This window comes from Antennarius striatus, chromosome 9 (assembly GCF_040054535.1).
Source record: "Antennarius striatus isolate MH-2024 chromosome 9, ASM4005453v1, whole genome shotgun sequence".
In the NCBI taxonomy this organism is placed as follows: domain Eukaryota; kingdom Metazoa; phylum Chordata; class Actinopteri; order Lophiiformes; family Antennariidae; genus Antennarius; species Antennarius striatus.
Genome location: NC_090784.1, coordinates 12716274 through 12734495, shown reverse-complemented (window position 1 = coordinate 12734495; position 18222 = coordinate 12716274). Strand labels below are relative to the sequence as shown.

The window sequence follows — 18222 nt, the reverse complement described above, 5'->3', positions numbered from 1 at the left end:
TAATTTTTTTTTTAGAAAAGTTTACCCGGAAATGACCAAAAAAAGGACTATTTGTTAATTTCACTTAAAAGAATGAGATATTTCTGTTTGTATCTAAAGTAAAGTCAGGTCAAGCTTTCATAGACCTCTGCGTGCGATTCAGTGTGAGTTAATGATAAAAATTAGTTGGGCTTTATTCACTCTCGGTTAAATCGTAAAGCTGTGGTTTTTAAATTATATTGAGCTGGCATCCACGAGTGGAATTTAAAGACAACTATTCAGAATGCAAGGGGATGCACATTTCTTTAAAATGATTTGACCAGGGGTCGAATTTAAGTCCACATGAGGGCTACTCCACCCTAACATTTTAAAGCAATCCTTTAACTTGGAATAAATGTTTTAAAGACCCTCCCAGTGACGCTCGCTCAGCCAATAGCGGAGCCCCTGGGGACGACCCCCCCCCCCCAACACACACACACACACGCACGCACACACACACACGCACACACGACAGACATCTGATGCGGAGTTCCTCCTCCGACCCAGCTCGTTCCAGCTTTGGTGTACCCCATCACCACCACCAGATGACTGTCAGTGCGCATTTTGAATTGGCGAGGGAAAGTGAGAAGTAAATAGAGAAGATCGCAGGGGGAAGATTGTGTCAAAGAGAGGTGTGTGTGTGCGTGTGTGTGTGTGTGTGTTTGTGTGATACAGTCAGATCTGAGTAAGAGGCTACTTCACCGGGGTCCATCCGGAAGGTCTACGCTGAAGCGCATCACACACAGGCGGGTTTAAAAAAAAAAAAAGTGGATGGAGACGAGCCTCCTGAACGCCTGATTCACTCATGGACTGTTGGGGAGCGCAGTGAGAGCTGTGCCAGCGTGACGGGGATCGGACACTGGAAGAAACGCAGATGCAGTGGAGAAAGTTATCAACTGTGGAGATGCGGTGTTAAGAGAGAGTTGACGAACTGTTTGACACCTGCAAGAGTAATTTTCTTGAATCTGGATGCTATTATAGAACAACCCCAGTGTGATTGTCCGTCCAGTGATATTATTCGGTACAGCGGTGGCCCATCAGCAGCTCAGCCTCAGAGACGGAGCGAGTAAATCTTTGCACGCAACACAATCAACAGAGAGAACTACTAAAATGACGGTGTCATACATCGTGTTTTGCCTTTTGGTCACAGGTAAGACCTGCTTTTGCTTTTTTCATCATGTAGTCCCAATATAGAGAGGATGGACCACGCTCCGTTGTGGCGCGCTGCGTCAAGACATCCAATGCGCCTTTCAGCGGGAACCGATGTGCTGCAGTGCTACAATTTACAGCTGTTTATTACCGATACCTGTATAATTAGTTTTTTGTTACGAGTGATCAGGAGGGTTCATTGTCTGCTAGGCGATCCGGAGCATCGGGGAGCAGCGGTACTGCGTAATTCGGAGAAGCTGCTGCTGCCGTTCTGGTTCATACTCCCGATGAGTGAGAAACGATCCGTTTTAGCGGATAGTCAGGAGCCGGATGGACGCAGGGCGCACACGGGAAAGTTCCACTTGAAATAATTATTTGCTTGGATGGTCCAGACTGAATCGTATGCGTCTATTCTGGACAAATAAAAGACTATTATTGGAATTTGTCGTATATTTATATCGATTTGGGCACATCGGCTACTGAAAAGTGATGCGAAGCTTTGACAACAACGTACTAAGACTCCGTATCCCTTCGCCCGTAAGTTAGTGATGGTCCCCTGAATGACTTATTTTAACCCAAATAAAATTTCTTAAACAATTTTAGTTTAGTTGAACAATAAACGTGTTGAAACAATATGGAAAGTCTCTCTCACGACAGAGAAGTTTCTCGTTTTGATGAGCTTTCCAATCCGATCACGGTCACTGTGAACAGTGCGTAAATGGATAAAAGGGTGCTTGGTCCATCAGTAGGGGAGAACAGCCTCACGGGTGTACACGTCTGTGATGGAGCAAGGCAATTACATGAAGAATTAGAGGTGGAGCAGATAGAGTGAGTGAGAAAGGGATAAAGAGAGTGAGCGTGAGGGAGACGAGGAGGAGCATGTGTTTTTCAGGAGACGGGCGAAGATATAGCGCACCTGTCTCCATCCAGCTCCATCACACGCACACACACACACCCGCTGCCTTTTGTTTGCAGAACTGAGTTGACTATACTACTTTATTTATGTATCATTGTCGGACTCCGCACCATGTAAATCATATTGTGAATGTTTTATGGTAAAATTAATCGTTTTTTGAAAAACTGTGTTTAATGTGATTCATGTCCTGCTTATACAGCCGTTTTCAGCTTTATGGATCACCACATTTATCTTTTTATTAAAGTCATGCTCTAACTGAATTATGTTGGGGTTTTTTAAATAAATATAATCATTATAGAACAAGCGACCTACCTGACCAGATGCTTAAATGACTATGTTAATAAAAGTTTGCACAACAGTATTTATATTTTACTTGACAAGACGCAGTTTTTGTATCATCAGTTCTTGATCACATGCAGTTTCAACAGTTTTTAAAATCACACATGTCAAAGCACCCTTAGCAGACATTTGTTCTGTGTACATCTTTACCTTAAGTTCCAGCTCCACATGGTTTTGTCATTATTCAAGCTTGGGGGAGGGATATGACATCAGCAAACCTCTGCTCCCTGACAGACAGGCAACAGCTGGATGAGAATGAGCTGAAGCCAGACAGTGGCATATTTTCCCCCAACCCCACACACATGTTCACACAACTCCTCTCTCCAACTCTCCCACAGACACAAATAATATGAATGGTAACAGCTGTCTTAATGAGAACCTATGAGACCTTATATCTCATTTAATTGTGCCAGTCCTCCACAGAGTCACATGTGGTCATGGTGTAACCCTTCACTTTGAAATGCATGTATTGCACATATCTTACATTTTTATGTATGTAGTTTTGTACAACAAACCGATAATTTATTTCCTTGGAAAGTCCCTTTGGCTCTCAGAGGAATTGGATTCCACACTGCATCAGTATTCTGAGTAATCTTCAGTGAGCTCTTCTTTGGAACCTTTTGCTTTGGGTCGCTTGTGTCTCATCGGGCCAAGTTCAAAGTCTGCGAGCTGAGATTACAAGTTTCTCTCCCTTCTTCTTAAGTCGTGTTGCCTCTCATGTCTTACTACACTGAAATGCTGTGGAAATTTTCCACCTTACTTCTTCTGCAACTCTTTTGCCTGAATGTAAAATGTGTGACTATGGGACACCAGGACATGAGAGCATTTCTGCTTAATGGGCCGGAGGCAGCTGGCAGACTTTCACCAGAGGTTGAAAAAGGCTGCTCACATACAAATGCTTCATGCAGGCACACACAGACACAAACAGAGGACTGATATAAGCTGAGAAAGTGATAAACCCTGACCAAAGCCTCTCCTCCCCGGCCCATCGCTTCTTTTGCTTTTCCTTTCACAAGATTTGCCTTTTTGCCACACATCTGAAATGTATTTGTGGACTCATTAGCAGTGTGGCCCAAGAGGTTGGACTTTGGGAAATGTGCATATTTTATGAACTGTCAATGCTCGTGTAATTCTTGTGAAGGCAGTCATAATGGCAGAGAGAAAAAGTGTACAATGAAGAAGCAGATGGAGGGAGCAGGGTCTTCTTGTAAGGATACAACTTGTATGTGTCACCTCTGTCTTGATGATGAATCAGCAGGGAAACACAGAGGAACATCACTGAGAGTTGTTAACCTTTTCACTATCTCTGTCAGACAAGGGCACAAACACACAAATACAGGATATTCATGCTTTCAAATCTCTCTCAGTTTTCCTTTGCTCGCCTCCAATTTCATTCCTTGAGCATCTCTCTGATACTAAGAGACTGATGATAAAGTAGGGAAGTCAGAGAGAATTTGGCAGCAAGAACCACAGCCACCCAATGAAGAGTGTTAGCTATGAGGGGCATGATAGTGCAGAGGCAGCAGAACCTGAACACATAGCTCAGTCTTGAACAGAAGTGCCTTGCATTATTTAGGGGACATGGTCGCTGCAAAGATATTGTTGCCCGATAGATTAATTTTAGCCTATTTCGATTTCCTGTTTTCAACGATTATGCTCTTTGTTGTTATGTGGAACATCTAGATCCTCTTGTGGCCTCTAAAATGAACATCTCTGTATTTGTCATAGCTGTAGCTAGATGTTTACATCCAAGATGTGTATTTCAGCTTTCCTAAGCAAGAAAACAACAGTAAAAGTTCATGTTTGAATATTGCTGTTAAATAATTTTTGAAGAAAGCCTCTTTTTTCTTGCTGTTACATGACAGATCAATGAATCATCAAAATCTTAAAATATGGCCAGATATTCTTCCCACAGCCGAGAGTCATGTCACGCACGCATGCTGTTGTTTTTCTCCTCTTCGTCATACACAGTTATCCTCCCATTCCTCCTTCCCACAAACAAACATACTCTATGGATGAAAGAAGAAACTGGAGTTAGACAGAAGACAGTTGGTCTCAATAAATTTGCCTGACTATAATCAGTTTTACTCATGCTGATAAACACAGATGAAGAAGTTGACAGTGTGTACTTTGACTTCAGTTGTTCCATATACAGTATGTACACTATATTTAGTATAGTATACCTCAACACAGGAAGTCAGTGTGTCCAGGTACCAGAGTGTGGGTGGCACGTGGCCTCTTCCAGTATTTTTATTTTTTACCTCTGCCCACCCTTCCTCTATTTGTCTTTGCTTTCTACTTGTGTCTGTCTCTGCACATCCTCACCTTGTATTCCTGTGGGGCAGTCAGGGGATCAAGACAGGAAATGACAGGGAATAGGACAATGGAGGGCTGTGTCAGCTTCCTGCCATTGCCTGGAGACTTCTTCCCCAGCACTTCAATTTGTATCATCAGCATACAGACTGGTGGGCAGCTTAGACTTGTTTACTCTGTCTCTGTACAAACATAGTAATGGAAAGAATAGAGAGAGGGGCAACCTGGGATTCAGTGCATCTCATTAAAACAGGCCCCAGAGGGAAACAGTCACACTTATACATTAGAAGCTATTTTAAGAAAGGCTTGGAATGCACTTATCTCCCCCCAAAATACAACTGCCATATCCTCCTAGTAAGATATATCACCAGTCCAGAAGACCTTAAACCCAGAAGTCAACAAACAACAGAAAAATTGCAGAGACTCTATTCACTAGACAGACATTCGTTTTTATTTTCCAATGGATTGCTCTCCTGCAAGACAAGAATTTCATATCTGCTACCAAGACACAGAAACCAACAGCAAATTGAAATGTATCTTCCACGTTACACCAATATGTGCTCAAGTGTTATCTTCACCAGACGTGTTCCTTAACCTCATATTAAAGATAGCTCTGTTTGAGACAGATGCTCGCAGCTGAGAAGAGACTCAAGAAAAAGAAAAGTATAGATTTGAATAGCGCCAGATCACGTTTATTTAATTTTATATTGCTGACTTACTTAACATCTCTTTTCACTTTCCTTTAATGAAATGTAATTGTCAGCGCTACTTGGAACAGAAGATTTTAAATGGTGCCCTGGGTGGACCAGGGCTTTTGGAGTATGCACATCATCCACAAATGACTCATAAGGAGCCCAAGGAGGAAACACCGTTTACACACACTTGCGTGCACACACACAGGTCAAGGGCAAACATGAGGGTAGAGGATGAAAAGCTTAGATGAGTGTTTGACATCTTCAGGGCTGTGTGCCCTTTCTGAAGCGATTAGTCAAAGTCCAACTGTCTAATTAATGATGCTGCAGCTCTGAGAACATGTCATCTCCTTAACCAACTAGGGAAAACACATTCAAGGAAACGAGAGACGCCGGCTTGCTGCTCACTTATTAGCACTGGAAAAAGTGTATACTCTTGTGAGACTCTAAGGGCAGACCCTCGGTCCACAAAGGACTCAAACTCATGCACAACACAGGTGAATTCCACAGATTTCTTGCGTCATTGTGCTCATGAGTGTTCCACCTTAAAAAATCCCCTGTGGGTATAGATAGCGTAAAACAACAAGGTGGTTTTTTTTATATTTAGGTTACCTTACAGCAGCCACACCTGACCAGTTTTCAGCTGACAATGGTATAGTCTGTACAAATTGCACTGTACAAACTTAATTTCTTTCCATTTCACTTCTTTCCTCATCTAACTCCCTTTACCTCCATCTGTGTCATAGACATAGTGGCATCCTCTCCATGAATCTATATTTTGTTACTTCTCAGGATGTTTTCACTGGTATCTGTTTGTTTGTTTGTCACTCGAGTAGGACTGCACAAAATTACTTTTCACTAAACATGGTACAGAAGTTTGGCATGTGACAGAGAAGAGCCTGTGAAATTGTAAAGTGGATCTAGATAAAGGGTTGAGTGTTTTCTAGCGTAATGCCGTGAAAATGCTCTGATTAGCTCTGACTATGTTGTCCCCTTGAGGACCTGTGTTACCTCCGCCAGTGCGTAAGAGCTCATGCAGAGAATGATCTGGGGACAAGCATTTGTGCCATCTGGGCAAGGTGTTGTCATTTGCATTAGTGAGTGGGCATGGTGCACAATTTCAGCTGTAAGGGTTTTCTCCGTAAAGTCCAGTCCCTGCCTTTCTTATTCTTCTTTTCATCTCTCCTTCCTGTTAGTTCCAATTGCCTGAACTGCCAAGGCTAATATTGAGTTAGTGACTCAACCATTAAACAAAATAGTAGACTGGCTGGGGCTCAATCTGTTCTTTCTCAGCACCAAAATGTATTAGGAGGCTGGGTGAAGGGTTAAAGAAAGTGTTGCTATTCCTATTATTTGTATTCTATCATTTCAGACTGGGATGAGAAACTCGCCACGGGAGGTTTGCGATAGATGACAGCCAATTTCCAATCAAGTGAAAGGTGTCAGTCAGAGCGTATTGATCGGGTTTTTAACTGTGTCTCCTTCAGTGGCAAAACATGTTAATGTTATTGAGCTGTGTGGAGCCACGAGGAACAATGTAGTTGAGGTGGGTGGTGGTTGAGCTGATAGGAGGTTAAAGTATGTCTTTTTCCTGCTGTCTGTTTTTACCCAAAGAAAGCCGAAGCTAACACAGCAACAGGCTCAGCATGAGAGCTGGGGGAGGGAGAGGGAGAAAGGAAGAAGAAAAGGAAACCAGAGGGGTCAAAGGGATTTACTGCCAAAAGCCTAGCATCTCAGGTAATGGATATGCTTGTATTGGTGTAAACCAAACCTGCTATTTTCCTTCCTGCATGGCAGAGGTGAAAAAAAACAACAAAGGTGTAGCTGACTGCAAGTCTGAGGGGGATTAATAGAAAGTTGATATTTCAATACCTCAGGCTAAAAATTTGATCTCAGGTGCACACTTGGACACACAGAAAGTGGCTGTGTGTGTGTGTGTGTGTGTGTGTGTGTGTGTGTGCGTGCGTGCGTGTGTGTGTGTTTTTGTGTGTGTGTGTGTGTGTGTGTGTGCGTGTGCGCGCGTGCGTGCGTGCGTGCATGCATGCGCGCGTGTGTGTGTGTCAGTTCACACAAGCACAGAGTTGTGAACATGGGGTGGATGAGTTTGGGTTCAGGAAGGAGTATTGTGGGCTTTTTTTGGGGGGGGGGGGGGTCTTGACACATTCCCGTGAAGCTGCAGTAAAGAAGGCATGAACACATGGCTAAATGCTTCCCAAGCTGGCTGAGGTGAACCTAACACCCCTCCTGGAGAAAGCAGCCCAGCCATTGTTCCAGCACATTGCACCCGTCTGACTGAGGCATCCTGGTGCTGTGTCGATCCCAAGGGGCTGGAGAGAGAATGAAGCAGAGGAGGAGAGGGACTGATTGTTCCCAGCTCAGACTATCCACAGATGGGGCTACAGCACAGGATGATGGCTGTTTGCTTTAGAAAGTCTCAGGCATTTGCTTTACATTCGTGGTGTGTAGAAAACTCTGGGGGACAGAAGAAAGTGCCAGTGGAGACTACAGCAGGGGAAGGGAAAGGGAGAGTAGAGCAGAGATAGCAAAAAAAAAAAAAAGGATAGAAAACGAACCTTACCTAATATGATGTCAGTGTGAATATAGTGTCAGTGCCAAGAAGGGAAGACAGATGATATAGCCATACAATGATAGGGTGTTGGGCAAGAGAGTGCTCAAGTCTTCCCCTGTTTTCAAACAGAGACATATAGAGCTGGAGATAATGGAGAACGGAGGGAGATTAAAGAGTGGTCGAGGAAGGGAAAAAGGAAGGGATGAGATGCAGGGAGCCAAGGCTGCATCCATCATGTGGTTTGGTGCAGAAGCCATTTGTACCTATTGTTCTCCATAATTTGTTTTCTCAGAGCCTGCAATGGGAGGGGTAAAGGGGAGAGACATAGCTATGGCAGCCATTTATTTTTGTGCTAATTACATAAGTGAGACAGCATAATTAGACATATAGCTAAATAGACAATAGGCTGAGAGAGAGATGCACAGAGGAAAACAGACAGGGAGGTGTGTACAAATTCAAATAGATGAGAGGCATGGCTCTCTCTGTTTCACAGTCAAGATTGCATGGGAACACATTAAAAGAAGTAAATGGGTGGAGAGGGATAAAGGGAAAAGAAAAGGGAGAGTAAAGGAGATGGGGTAATAGAGGAGATAAAAGATAAGAGGAAAGGAGAGAAAAGCCCTCTTCACAGACTGCACTTTGAGGTGCGGCCCAATGCTACTGGAATAGTCACCTCATTTAATACACCTGCTCAGCAGGAGGGAGAAGAGATATAAGGAGAAGTCATAAAGAAAAAGAAAAAGGGCAAAAGAGAAGAGAGGAAAGAGGAGCCAGATTTCATCTCTGCTTCTTGATCAAAGGCAGGGAGCAGCAACAGAAACCTGTTTGTTGTGGCTTGTTTGAGAGGATCTCCGTCTGTGTAAGGTTACGGTTTGACCCGGTGCTTTTTTGTTCAGACGATATTTTACTTAAGCACAGCCACATGCCAAGTCCTCGATGGTGTCACAGCCTAAAGGGCCTGGGACAGGTTTCTAGAGAAAACTTGTGGTGCTCGAAAGCAATAAAGCTTTTGGAACGCTGTAAAGATGTTTTAAGCTCTCTAATAAAAGACATGAGGAAACTTAAACTTTGTTTAAACCACCACAATTTGAGAAAAAGACATTTGAAAAGAACTGTGTTTGTAGCTTGTTGTGGTGCTGAATGTACTGAGTGCCCTGCTACTGATGTACATCTGCTCAGGTTCATATGTAGGAGGTGCGTGGGTGTGTTGAGCATGTCAACAGTATTTCAGGACGGTGATACAGAGGAAGATAAATAAGTCCTTGATGAGTCCACTCAATCACAAACCAGTTAAAACAGCTGACCAGCGATTGAGGGGCAGTCCAGCCTGATTGGAGGACTATTGAAACCATCTGAGTGAAGCTCTTGAGCCGTCACACTTCAGATTAGCCATTCGCAGCACTATAGACCCAACCCAACTGCCCTTCTTTCTTTACACAGTCCTTTGACACACTAGTAGCTCAAGTTGGTTAACTGGGCAGTTCGTGAAGAGTCAATTTAAAGTAAGTCCTTTGTTTAACTCCCCAGCAACTCAAGCTGGGACACATTAAATTGTGTGTGTGTGTGTGTGTGTGTGTGTGTGTGTGTGTGTGTGTGTGTGTGTGTGTGTGTGTGTGTGTGTGTGTGTGTGTGTGTGTGTGTGTGTGTGTGTGTGTGTGTGTGTGTGTGTGTGTGTGTGTGTGAGAGTGTGTGTCTGTGTGTGTTTTTTCTCACTTGGCTGACGTTGAAACTATGTGCAAGCTATCTTTCTTTTTCTTTCTATCTTTCTTTGAGCATGTGATATTTTGTTAAAAAGAAATGGATGTATCTCAGAACTGGCACTGACTATTTTTTGGAGTAAAGAGAGGATGCTTGAGAGAAATCAATGGCCCAATTCAACTTATTATACCCATGACTGTTGCTGTAATGGTGTGGAAATAGGCAGTGGTCATGTGGATTCCTTCTATACCTCCAGGCCTGGATCACAACTGAGCTCTGATTCTTTTCCTTCCAACTTTGATTAAAAAAAGCAGTCAGAGGTTTTCAAAGAGTCTCACATGATGGTGAACAGACAGGAGATCCATCCGTTTTGGGAGAAGGATGAGACCTCCATTCTGCTTGTTTCGCCAAAGGACAAACTTAACACTGGGTTGCAATTTTCCTTGACAAATAGTGACCCCTCTGGACTTTTCTCCTTCCTGCCTCTGCTTCTTTGATCCCAGGTAATGTGTTAACAAGCAACAGGTTCATGAAATACCCATAACGTTAGAATGTGTATTCATTCTGAGGTGTGAGAGTGTGTGTTTGCTCTAGTGGCTGTTTTCACACCAATTAATGAATTGCTTTATATGCCTGCTGAGGTGACAATGGCCTGTCTCTAGTAGGGCATTGCCTCCCCTCACCACCACCTTCTGCACCACAGTGAATGCATGATGGCCAGAGCGCTCTCCCACACTCGCCCACATTAATGAGACCAGTCTAATTAGTTCTTGTGGTGCCATACAGGGGACCCCAGAAACCGCAATACAATTGTGATTCGGCTTAATCAGGGACCACTCAAAGACTGAGGACCCACCATAACCAGTGAGAAAGTTCACACATATAGGGAAACCTGCCTGGATTCACAAATTATCGTTTGTCGCTAATTGGTATGAGAGCAATAAATAGAAAAGAACTGACTGTATTATCAGATATGTGGCCACTGAGGATTAGATCTTGGCTCCTTCCTGTTTAGCTTCTGCTCTACCAGAGGGAGATGCAGAAATATTATTTTGCTGTCCTTCATCCTTCTACCTCACTCTAGATAATTCAATCTCCAGTAAGAAATCTTTCCCAACTTTTTCAGCTTATTTAACCCTATCACTCAAACAGCTACCATTGAGGCTAGGGCTACCTTGTTAAAAAGAGAGAAGGAAAGAGGAATGGCAAATCGCTCCCATAGGACTGCTCTAAAGACTATACCTGTCATTCTCATGGGTCTTATGTCAAATATGAGACAAATAGATTCAAAGGATAGGAGCATAGTAAGATACAGGAGAGGATAAGGAAGACGGACATGAGCTATAAGAAAGGGGGAGCCTGTTTGATGTAAGGTGTGGTACTTAAAATCTGAGGCTCCAGCATGTGTCCCAAAGCACTTAACATGGCCCCAGCCATCTCTCCTGGCAGTTAATTAGAATCCAATAAGGTTGCTGCCTGTTGGTCATTGTTCCTCCAGTGTGTTTACCCTTTCCAGAGGCTCCATTCGCTGCTTAATCTGCCGAGAAGCTGAATGTCAATAGGTCAGGCCAAGACTTGAGAGCTCTGGAGGAGTGGGAGGGACTGAGGGATGATGGAGAGAGGATCAGGGGATGAAGGAAAGGGGTAAATTCTTTCTCCTCTCAATATTTTTCTCTGCAATTCCAGTCTCGTTGTTGTTTTCCCCCCTCCTACCCTTGCGTCTCCACTTCTCTTCTATTCTTCTCACTTCTAATCCGTCCTCTTGATTGTTCTAAGCTGCTTTCAGCCAACCCTAGGGACATTGGGGCGGGGGGGTTTGCAGTCTGTTTTAATTAAGATTTAAAAGACGACTCCCTCAAGAAGAGAGATTTAAGAGCAGGATGGACCGAGCAAAGTAAATGAATGAAGGTAGGTTGTAGAGACAGCTCTGCAAATATCAGAAATCGATTAAAGAAGCTATCCCTTTACAGACAGATCCAAAACTCACAAACACCAATACTTTCACACAAATACACACTGACTCCAAGGCATTCAAGTGGCTAAGCCAAGTGGGATTTTTTTTTATTTGTAATCAAGCAGAACAATCTATATAGATCAATCTCATCTTCCTGTGATTCATACTGTATCCTGCAGGGGTAATGTGGGATTAGTGATAGCCGACAGACAAGTTGAGGGAGTTATCCCTACACCCTTTCTAATGATCGATCATCTCACTAGATGGGCCTGAGCACATGCAACGCTCCAATTGTTTATGAGAGCCTCAAACCGAAGTTCTCTCAGTAGATGTGACCTACAAAAGTAGACAGGAAGATAGAATGGATGAGAGAGACTAACGAGCTCAAAACATGTGTTGGGAAAGTTTCAATTTTACTTTTTTGTTGTCTTTTTCAAATTACCAGACATAAGGATAATTTTCCTGTGTAATGTGGTTGTATTTGGGGGGTGGTGTCACCAGAGTGGAGGCTCTGTGACCGGCCTGTGAGGCACTTAATTAACAAGTTTATCACGACAGGACAAAGGACATTTTCTCTGTAGGAGTCTGGCTATCAAAGACACCAGCACTGTTTACTTCTACCATGCAAACACTATGTTTCACGACCAAGTGCGTGTCCATCTGTGAGAGTCCCAGCAGCCGGAGAAAATGTGTGTGCTCCATGTTTGACTAAACATTCACATAGCAGACATCTGTCCCGACTGCAAACCATACATTCTGTACCCAGATTCAAATTCTAAAGGGAGCACACCCCAAGACTGACTGCACATTTATGTGCTTAAGTTTATGAAACGGCAGACTCCAGCATAACCAGTAAGGTGTTTAAGGCCAGGCAAGGGTCAAAGGCCCAACCCATGGTATTCTCTGGCATGATACATCCCACCACACTGCCACCATATGTGCATGGTTTCACAGTCAATGGGCCGACCCACCCTGCATGACAAAGACATACTTACTCCCAATTGACTAAGGAAATCTGCAATGCCATGGTTTGATTAGGACAGAATGCAGCACTAGTCCATTCAGTTGCTGTCAAGAAAAGTATAGACTGGAAGAGACTGGGAAGTAAAAGGAGCGTGAGAGAAAAGAGTAAGAAGACAAAGAACTTTACAAAACACTTTGAGCCAATAAATGCAAGCATGATCTTGCCCTCAGCTTGCTGCAGCTCCATTGCTCGACTCCATCAAAGCCCCATGAGATTCTCCCAGAACATTCTGCCTCTGTCACTCACAACTCTGTTAATAAGGCCAGCAGTAAACGCCAGGAAAGATATGCAGGGATGAAAGATCCTTCTCTCATGTTACTTGCTTTGAGGATGCATTTCCGGGTGTCAAGGGGAGGTGGGGAAAATGCAGCTTTATAGTGTAATGCTGCATTTTAATAGAAACAATAAACCCATCTGCTTATAAAATAATATTTTGTGTCCCATATCCTGTTGTGTAGCAGCTCTGGGGAATATTGGCAGACTTGAAAAAGCCCCCACTACCACTAAGTTAAAGGTATAAAGGAAGCCTGTGCCAAAGAATAAAGTGTGAGGAGCTCCTGGGGGAGGGCTGTATCACACATATATTCTTTCACTGCAGCGATTAATATCCGGGAAAAAAAGGTCAAACCTTACTTGAAACGGTCCAGTATATCACACTTACATTCGGAGCCTGTATTTCATACATCAATCCCTGCTGTGATGTCTCATCAGCCTGGTCACACAGGAGAGACCCACACTGCACATTATCAAAGATTGATGGGGTGTCCTACTTAAAGACGGGGGCGGAGAGATGACTAGTTAGGCAAGGGAACTTTGAGTTGCTGTTTCTCTCTTTAGAGGGGCTGACTGCGGGTCGCGTGGCCATTGACTGCCCAGTGCAGACATCTGCTGTAGTTCACAGGCGTTACACCAGTCACCACTACTGTGTAATCTAAAGATTCATCTCTTCGATATTCAGGTCGGACTTTCAAATGCAGCTTCTTTTACTGAAGGTAAAAAAAGGTTCAAAACAATTGTCCAAACCGTCCGTCTTCTTTGATTGTCTTCTCCCCCAAAATGCAAGATAAAACACACTACCTGAGCAAACAGGCAGATAATATATGTACAACCTAAGCATTTGTTATACCGACCATTCACTGTCAATAGTCACGTTTTTTGTTCTGAGTGCTTGCTTAATAATTAATTGATTAATTAGTTCCCTCATTAATCATTTATTCATTAATCATGGCCTGATTTTTCTAGAGGAAGCGGTGCAATCTGAAAAAAACCCTGACTTCACATTTCACTCTAATTATGCTCCCTTACTAATCAACGCTTAAGAAATGGAGTTTCAGGAAATTAGTTTCCCTCTTCTCTTCTTTTGTACAACACAAAGCAGAATGTATTTAGGTCGTCAGGTAACAATCCACCCCCCCCTCTCCCCATGCCTGTCTCCTGCCTTCTGTTCTGGAAGCTCTTAGTCATCATTGTTTTTAAAGGACTGATTTAACTTACAGGTAGTCTGATGAGCAAAATGAAAATTTGATGTTAAATTAAAACTCGACTCATCTAAATGAAAAGGGATTCTGGTTACAATCTCACTACGACAGTGATTAATATTTGGCCACTTGATGTGTGTTCATAAGAACCGAGAAGTAACAGCTTTGTGAAACACACTCTCATTGTTTCCACCGCAGCCATGAATGTCTTGGGAAGAGGAGGTCATTTCTTTAGTTGCCAGAAAGTATGTTGTCCTGATGTAGAGATGGGAAGATAATTCTTAAATATGTTCTTTAATGCAAAGAAAGGATTAGAAGAATGCACTGAAGTGAATGAAGTCAAATTAGAAGTGTGGTTTTGTGTTGCTGTTGGATGCAGAGTTCACAACAAAGTTCGAATGCTTTCTTTGAAGTGGCTCTTGTCAGCTGCGGACAAAAAAGAATTGTGCATTAAATTAGAGAGAGCTCCAGAGAAATGGAGGCAAGCCGAGCATTAACCTCTAAGCTTTAAAAAGCACACATATTAAGCAACACTAATGAGACTCTCATTGAGTGAGCTCTGTTTTATATTCTGGCACATACAAAAACATAGCTTCACTTGAATGTGCCATTACTGCTTCTGAATGAGGTTGCCTGTCTTGTTCATCTCACCAGCAGCACATGTTCCAGAAGTGAACAATAGTGTAGATAGGCCTTTTACGCTAATGAGATGCATACATTTACAGCATTACCACCCTCATTAAAAAATAATATTAATAAAGGGGAAAAAAATATTAATTATGAAACGCACTGCTTCCTATCTTGAAGAGCCAAGGGGGTCTCTACCAGGCTCAATTAGGAAGAGTAGGTCGCAAATCCCTAGACTAAATTAATTGACACTCCAGGGCTTTGGACCCAGAGTCCACAGAATCTATGTAGAGAATTCTTTTTGTTTTTCAACCGCCCATTAGAAAAAATGAGATGGAAGCATTTTTTTACGTAATCTTGTAATTGTTTTATGGACTTAAAATCTAGTATTTATTTATTTATTTATTTGTTTCATTACTCATTGTCTGCGGCAGATAACAAACAGATTTCCTTTTTTAAAATCCTGTCTGTGGGAAACCTCTCTCTCACGTGTCGTACAATAGCTGTTTTCCACCATGTCAGCTGCTATGTACACACTAAAGCAAGGGTTTTGCAAACAGCACAAAAAGTTAATGATTTAAAAGCACAGTAAATTATATTGAAAGCCCTTCCATCCAAATTCTTGTGAAAGGGAGGGAGCAGAGAGGTAAAATAGGATACAGAAATAAAAAGCAAGAGACAGAAAGAGAAGGAAATAGAGAAGCTGGGAGACAGAGGAGGGCTAGAACTCTGACACAGATCCAGCCAGCAGCTGTCTTGCAGTGAAAACACCAGGGGGTAAGTAGGAATGACATGAAATGACAAGACTAGCTCAATCAACATCTTGTCAACACTGCTGGCTGATCTGTACAGACAATTTCATATCGCCAACACTGACTACCTCCCCCTTTTTTATATGGCTTTTTCTTTCCTGTCCTCCTGCCAGCCAGCCAGCCAGCCACTTGCTATCTGTCTACACGGAGTCAGCTCTCAGCTCTTTAGCTTTTGGCTTCAGAGTAGGGGAGCTGTTAAAAAGCTAGAATTATTCACAGAGAGATGCTTTTGCCCACTAGAAACCCTAAAGATATGGGACTGTGACAATGAGTGTGCATTTACAGTGTGTGTGTGTGTGTGTGTGTGTGTGTGTGTGTGTGTGTGTGTGTGTGTGTGTGTGTGTGTGTGTGTGTGTGTGTGTGTACATGCGGCAAGTTTGAGTGCATTTATGGCACATTGTATATGGATACTGCAGCACAGTGACTGCACAAACCATTCACATACACTCACGCACTGACTCTGTCACATCAGCACTCTTGCCCCCCCCCCCCCTCCCTTCTTCCCCTCCTTGTATGCATACCACTCTATTACTCTACCCACTGCATCTGCTGTAGCAGGTACCCAGGGAGAAACTGCCACTGCTCTACCATGCGATCAGCCTCACTGCCGCCCTGATCAAAAAGTGCCCTATTCCAGCACGAGAAAACATGGTGGTGACAGTCTTGTAGACAGACTGATTACAACGTTCCATCAGTCTCCTCTCCGGCCTGCTCCCTTGCAATTGGTAGCTGACAGGAACCCACTTTTTCCATATTTACCTTTCTACCATTTTTCCGGTCTTTCAAATATGTAGTGGGGCTTTTTTTCCATCGTTCCCTCTCCCATGCTTTCTTGAGTGTTGTGTTGACAAGCTGACACAAACCCTTGTGATTTTCGCACCAGGGATGCAGAGAGCGAGAGAAAGGGACAGGGGATACATGAGGAGAGGAAGAGGTGGGGAGAGAAAGTACAAGAGAGAGGCTGGCAAGAGGTGACAGCTGACATGAAGTCTGAGAAAGCGGAATGATGGCAGAATGAGACATGGAGAAAGCAAATCAACAATTAGTAACACCTTATATAACTCTCAGAGGGCGTTTGCTAGGCGTTGATTTCTGGGTTTGTTGCTCACTCAGTACAGACGTAATGAGTGATAAACAGACGGATAAGAGGATAGCATTAGATTGTAGAAGGACATCGGAATGAGAGGGAATGCCCTGGGTGGGGGTATCAGCAGAACAGCAGAGGGGGCTGGGTGGATGAGTGAGTCCACTCTTTAAAAAAGGGTCTAGGTCTGTGCCAAGATTTTCACAATGGAATAAAGGCTGAAAGGGGAGGCTAGGAGGATTAAACTCCAGCAAAACAGCTCTTAAAAAGCTGTTAGACTGCAATTTGGGCTAAAAAAAAAAAAAGCGGAATGAGAGAAGAGATAGTGAGAGTGGGTGGGCAGGAGTGCAGCTGGAATGCAACATGGGAGAGAAAGGGATTGAAGGGATGCATTAAGGTGTGAGAGGAGGCCATCTGCAGAGGCACGAGTGGAAGATGTTTGCAACCGCCCAAGTAAAAGAAAAACACCGAGGTGCTTACACATGGAGAGCATATGTTGGATGCCTTACTGCCACAAGTTGGTGGGTGGTATCTGTAATTACCCCCCCTCCCCACACACACATATACACACATACACACATACCACCTCCCACCCTTCAAGCTCTCAGATATACTGTAGGACTAGTAGTAGTAATGAGCTTAGTAGCCAGATCAAACATGAGATGGGTGTAGGGTCCCCTTTGGGACTAGCTCTTTGGTTCAGCCATCTCAGCACTACTGTCTACTTTGTACACATACGCGCGCGCGCACACACACACACACACACACACACACACACACACACACACACACACACACACTGGTAGGGGAAGACAAAAGAGCCTGACTCAAAACAAAGGGATAATAATTCCATACAGAGAGAAACGAAGCTTGCATTTTCCAGCCTGATTTAGAAGTCTTATCTAGACAAGACACAATGGATGGCGTTTGGGAAAAGAGGTTGTTTATTCCAAGCTTGACACTTTTTTGCCAATTGCCTTGTTTTGTGCTGCTTTTTTGTCTGTTTTTCCTCCCCATTTTCTCCTCCCTGGCTTCAAATGTAGAAAACACACACAGCCTGAGTGCAGCTTTGCCTTTTCACCACCAGGGGAAACATCTTTTTTAACATTTTGAATTATTACTGCACAGAACAAATTGTCCAGTCAAGTTGAGAGAAAATATATTTATAGACCCCACAGGACCGGATGTTGCTCTCTGCTCTGGATGGGAATGAGGACATGGGAGTTAGAACTAAAATAGAGATTTTATGATTGTTGCTCAGAACAGACACAAAGCGTTGAGTGTCATCATGAGGGAAATGGACAGTTTACTTGTTACAAGTAAGAGAGTCTGATGACATCTAATGTTTTATTGAAAGGATCTGACTATTTGATTGACATTTTAAATTGATTTATGGTCTGCAAAGCTATTTTTTTCTCTCTTCAGATTACCAAAATGGACAACAGATTATGAGTTAGTAGTAAGTGCGCTGCACTATGTGCTAGATCTACACTTTGCATAAAAGGTCATCTGCAGTGCCATTATCTTACTCGGTCTTTAACATCATGAC

The 18222-nt window shown here is 43.2% G+C and overlaps 1 protein-coding gene across 2 annotated transcripts in view; it reads left to right on the top strand.

Moving 5' to 3' along the window:
* Positions 1-552: 552 nt before the first annotated feature.
* kirrel3l (kirre like nephrin family adhesion molecule 3, like) overlaps positions 553-18222 on the top strand; it is a 34262-nt gene continuing 16592 nt past the window's right edge. For both annotated transcript variants that reach the window (XM_068324517.1, XM_068324516.1), the window contains exon 1: positions 553-1168. In XM_068324517.1, the coding sequence (XP_068180618.1) occupies positions 1129-1168 (40 nt within the window). In that variant the 5' untranslated portion in view covers positions 553-1128. The remainder of the gene's footprint in view (positions 1169-18222) is intronic.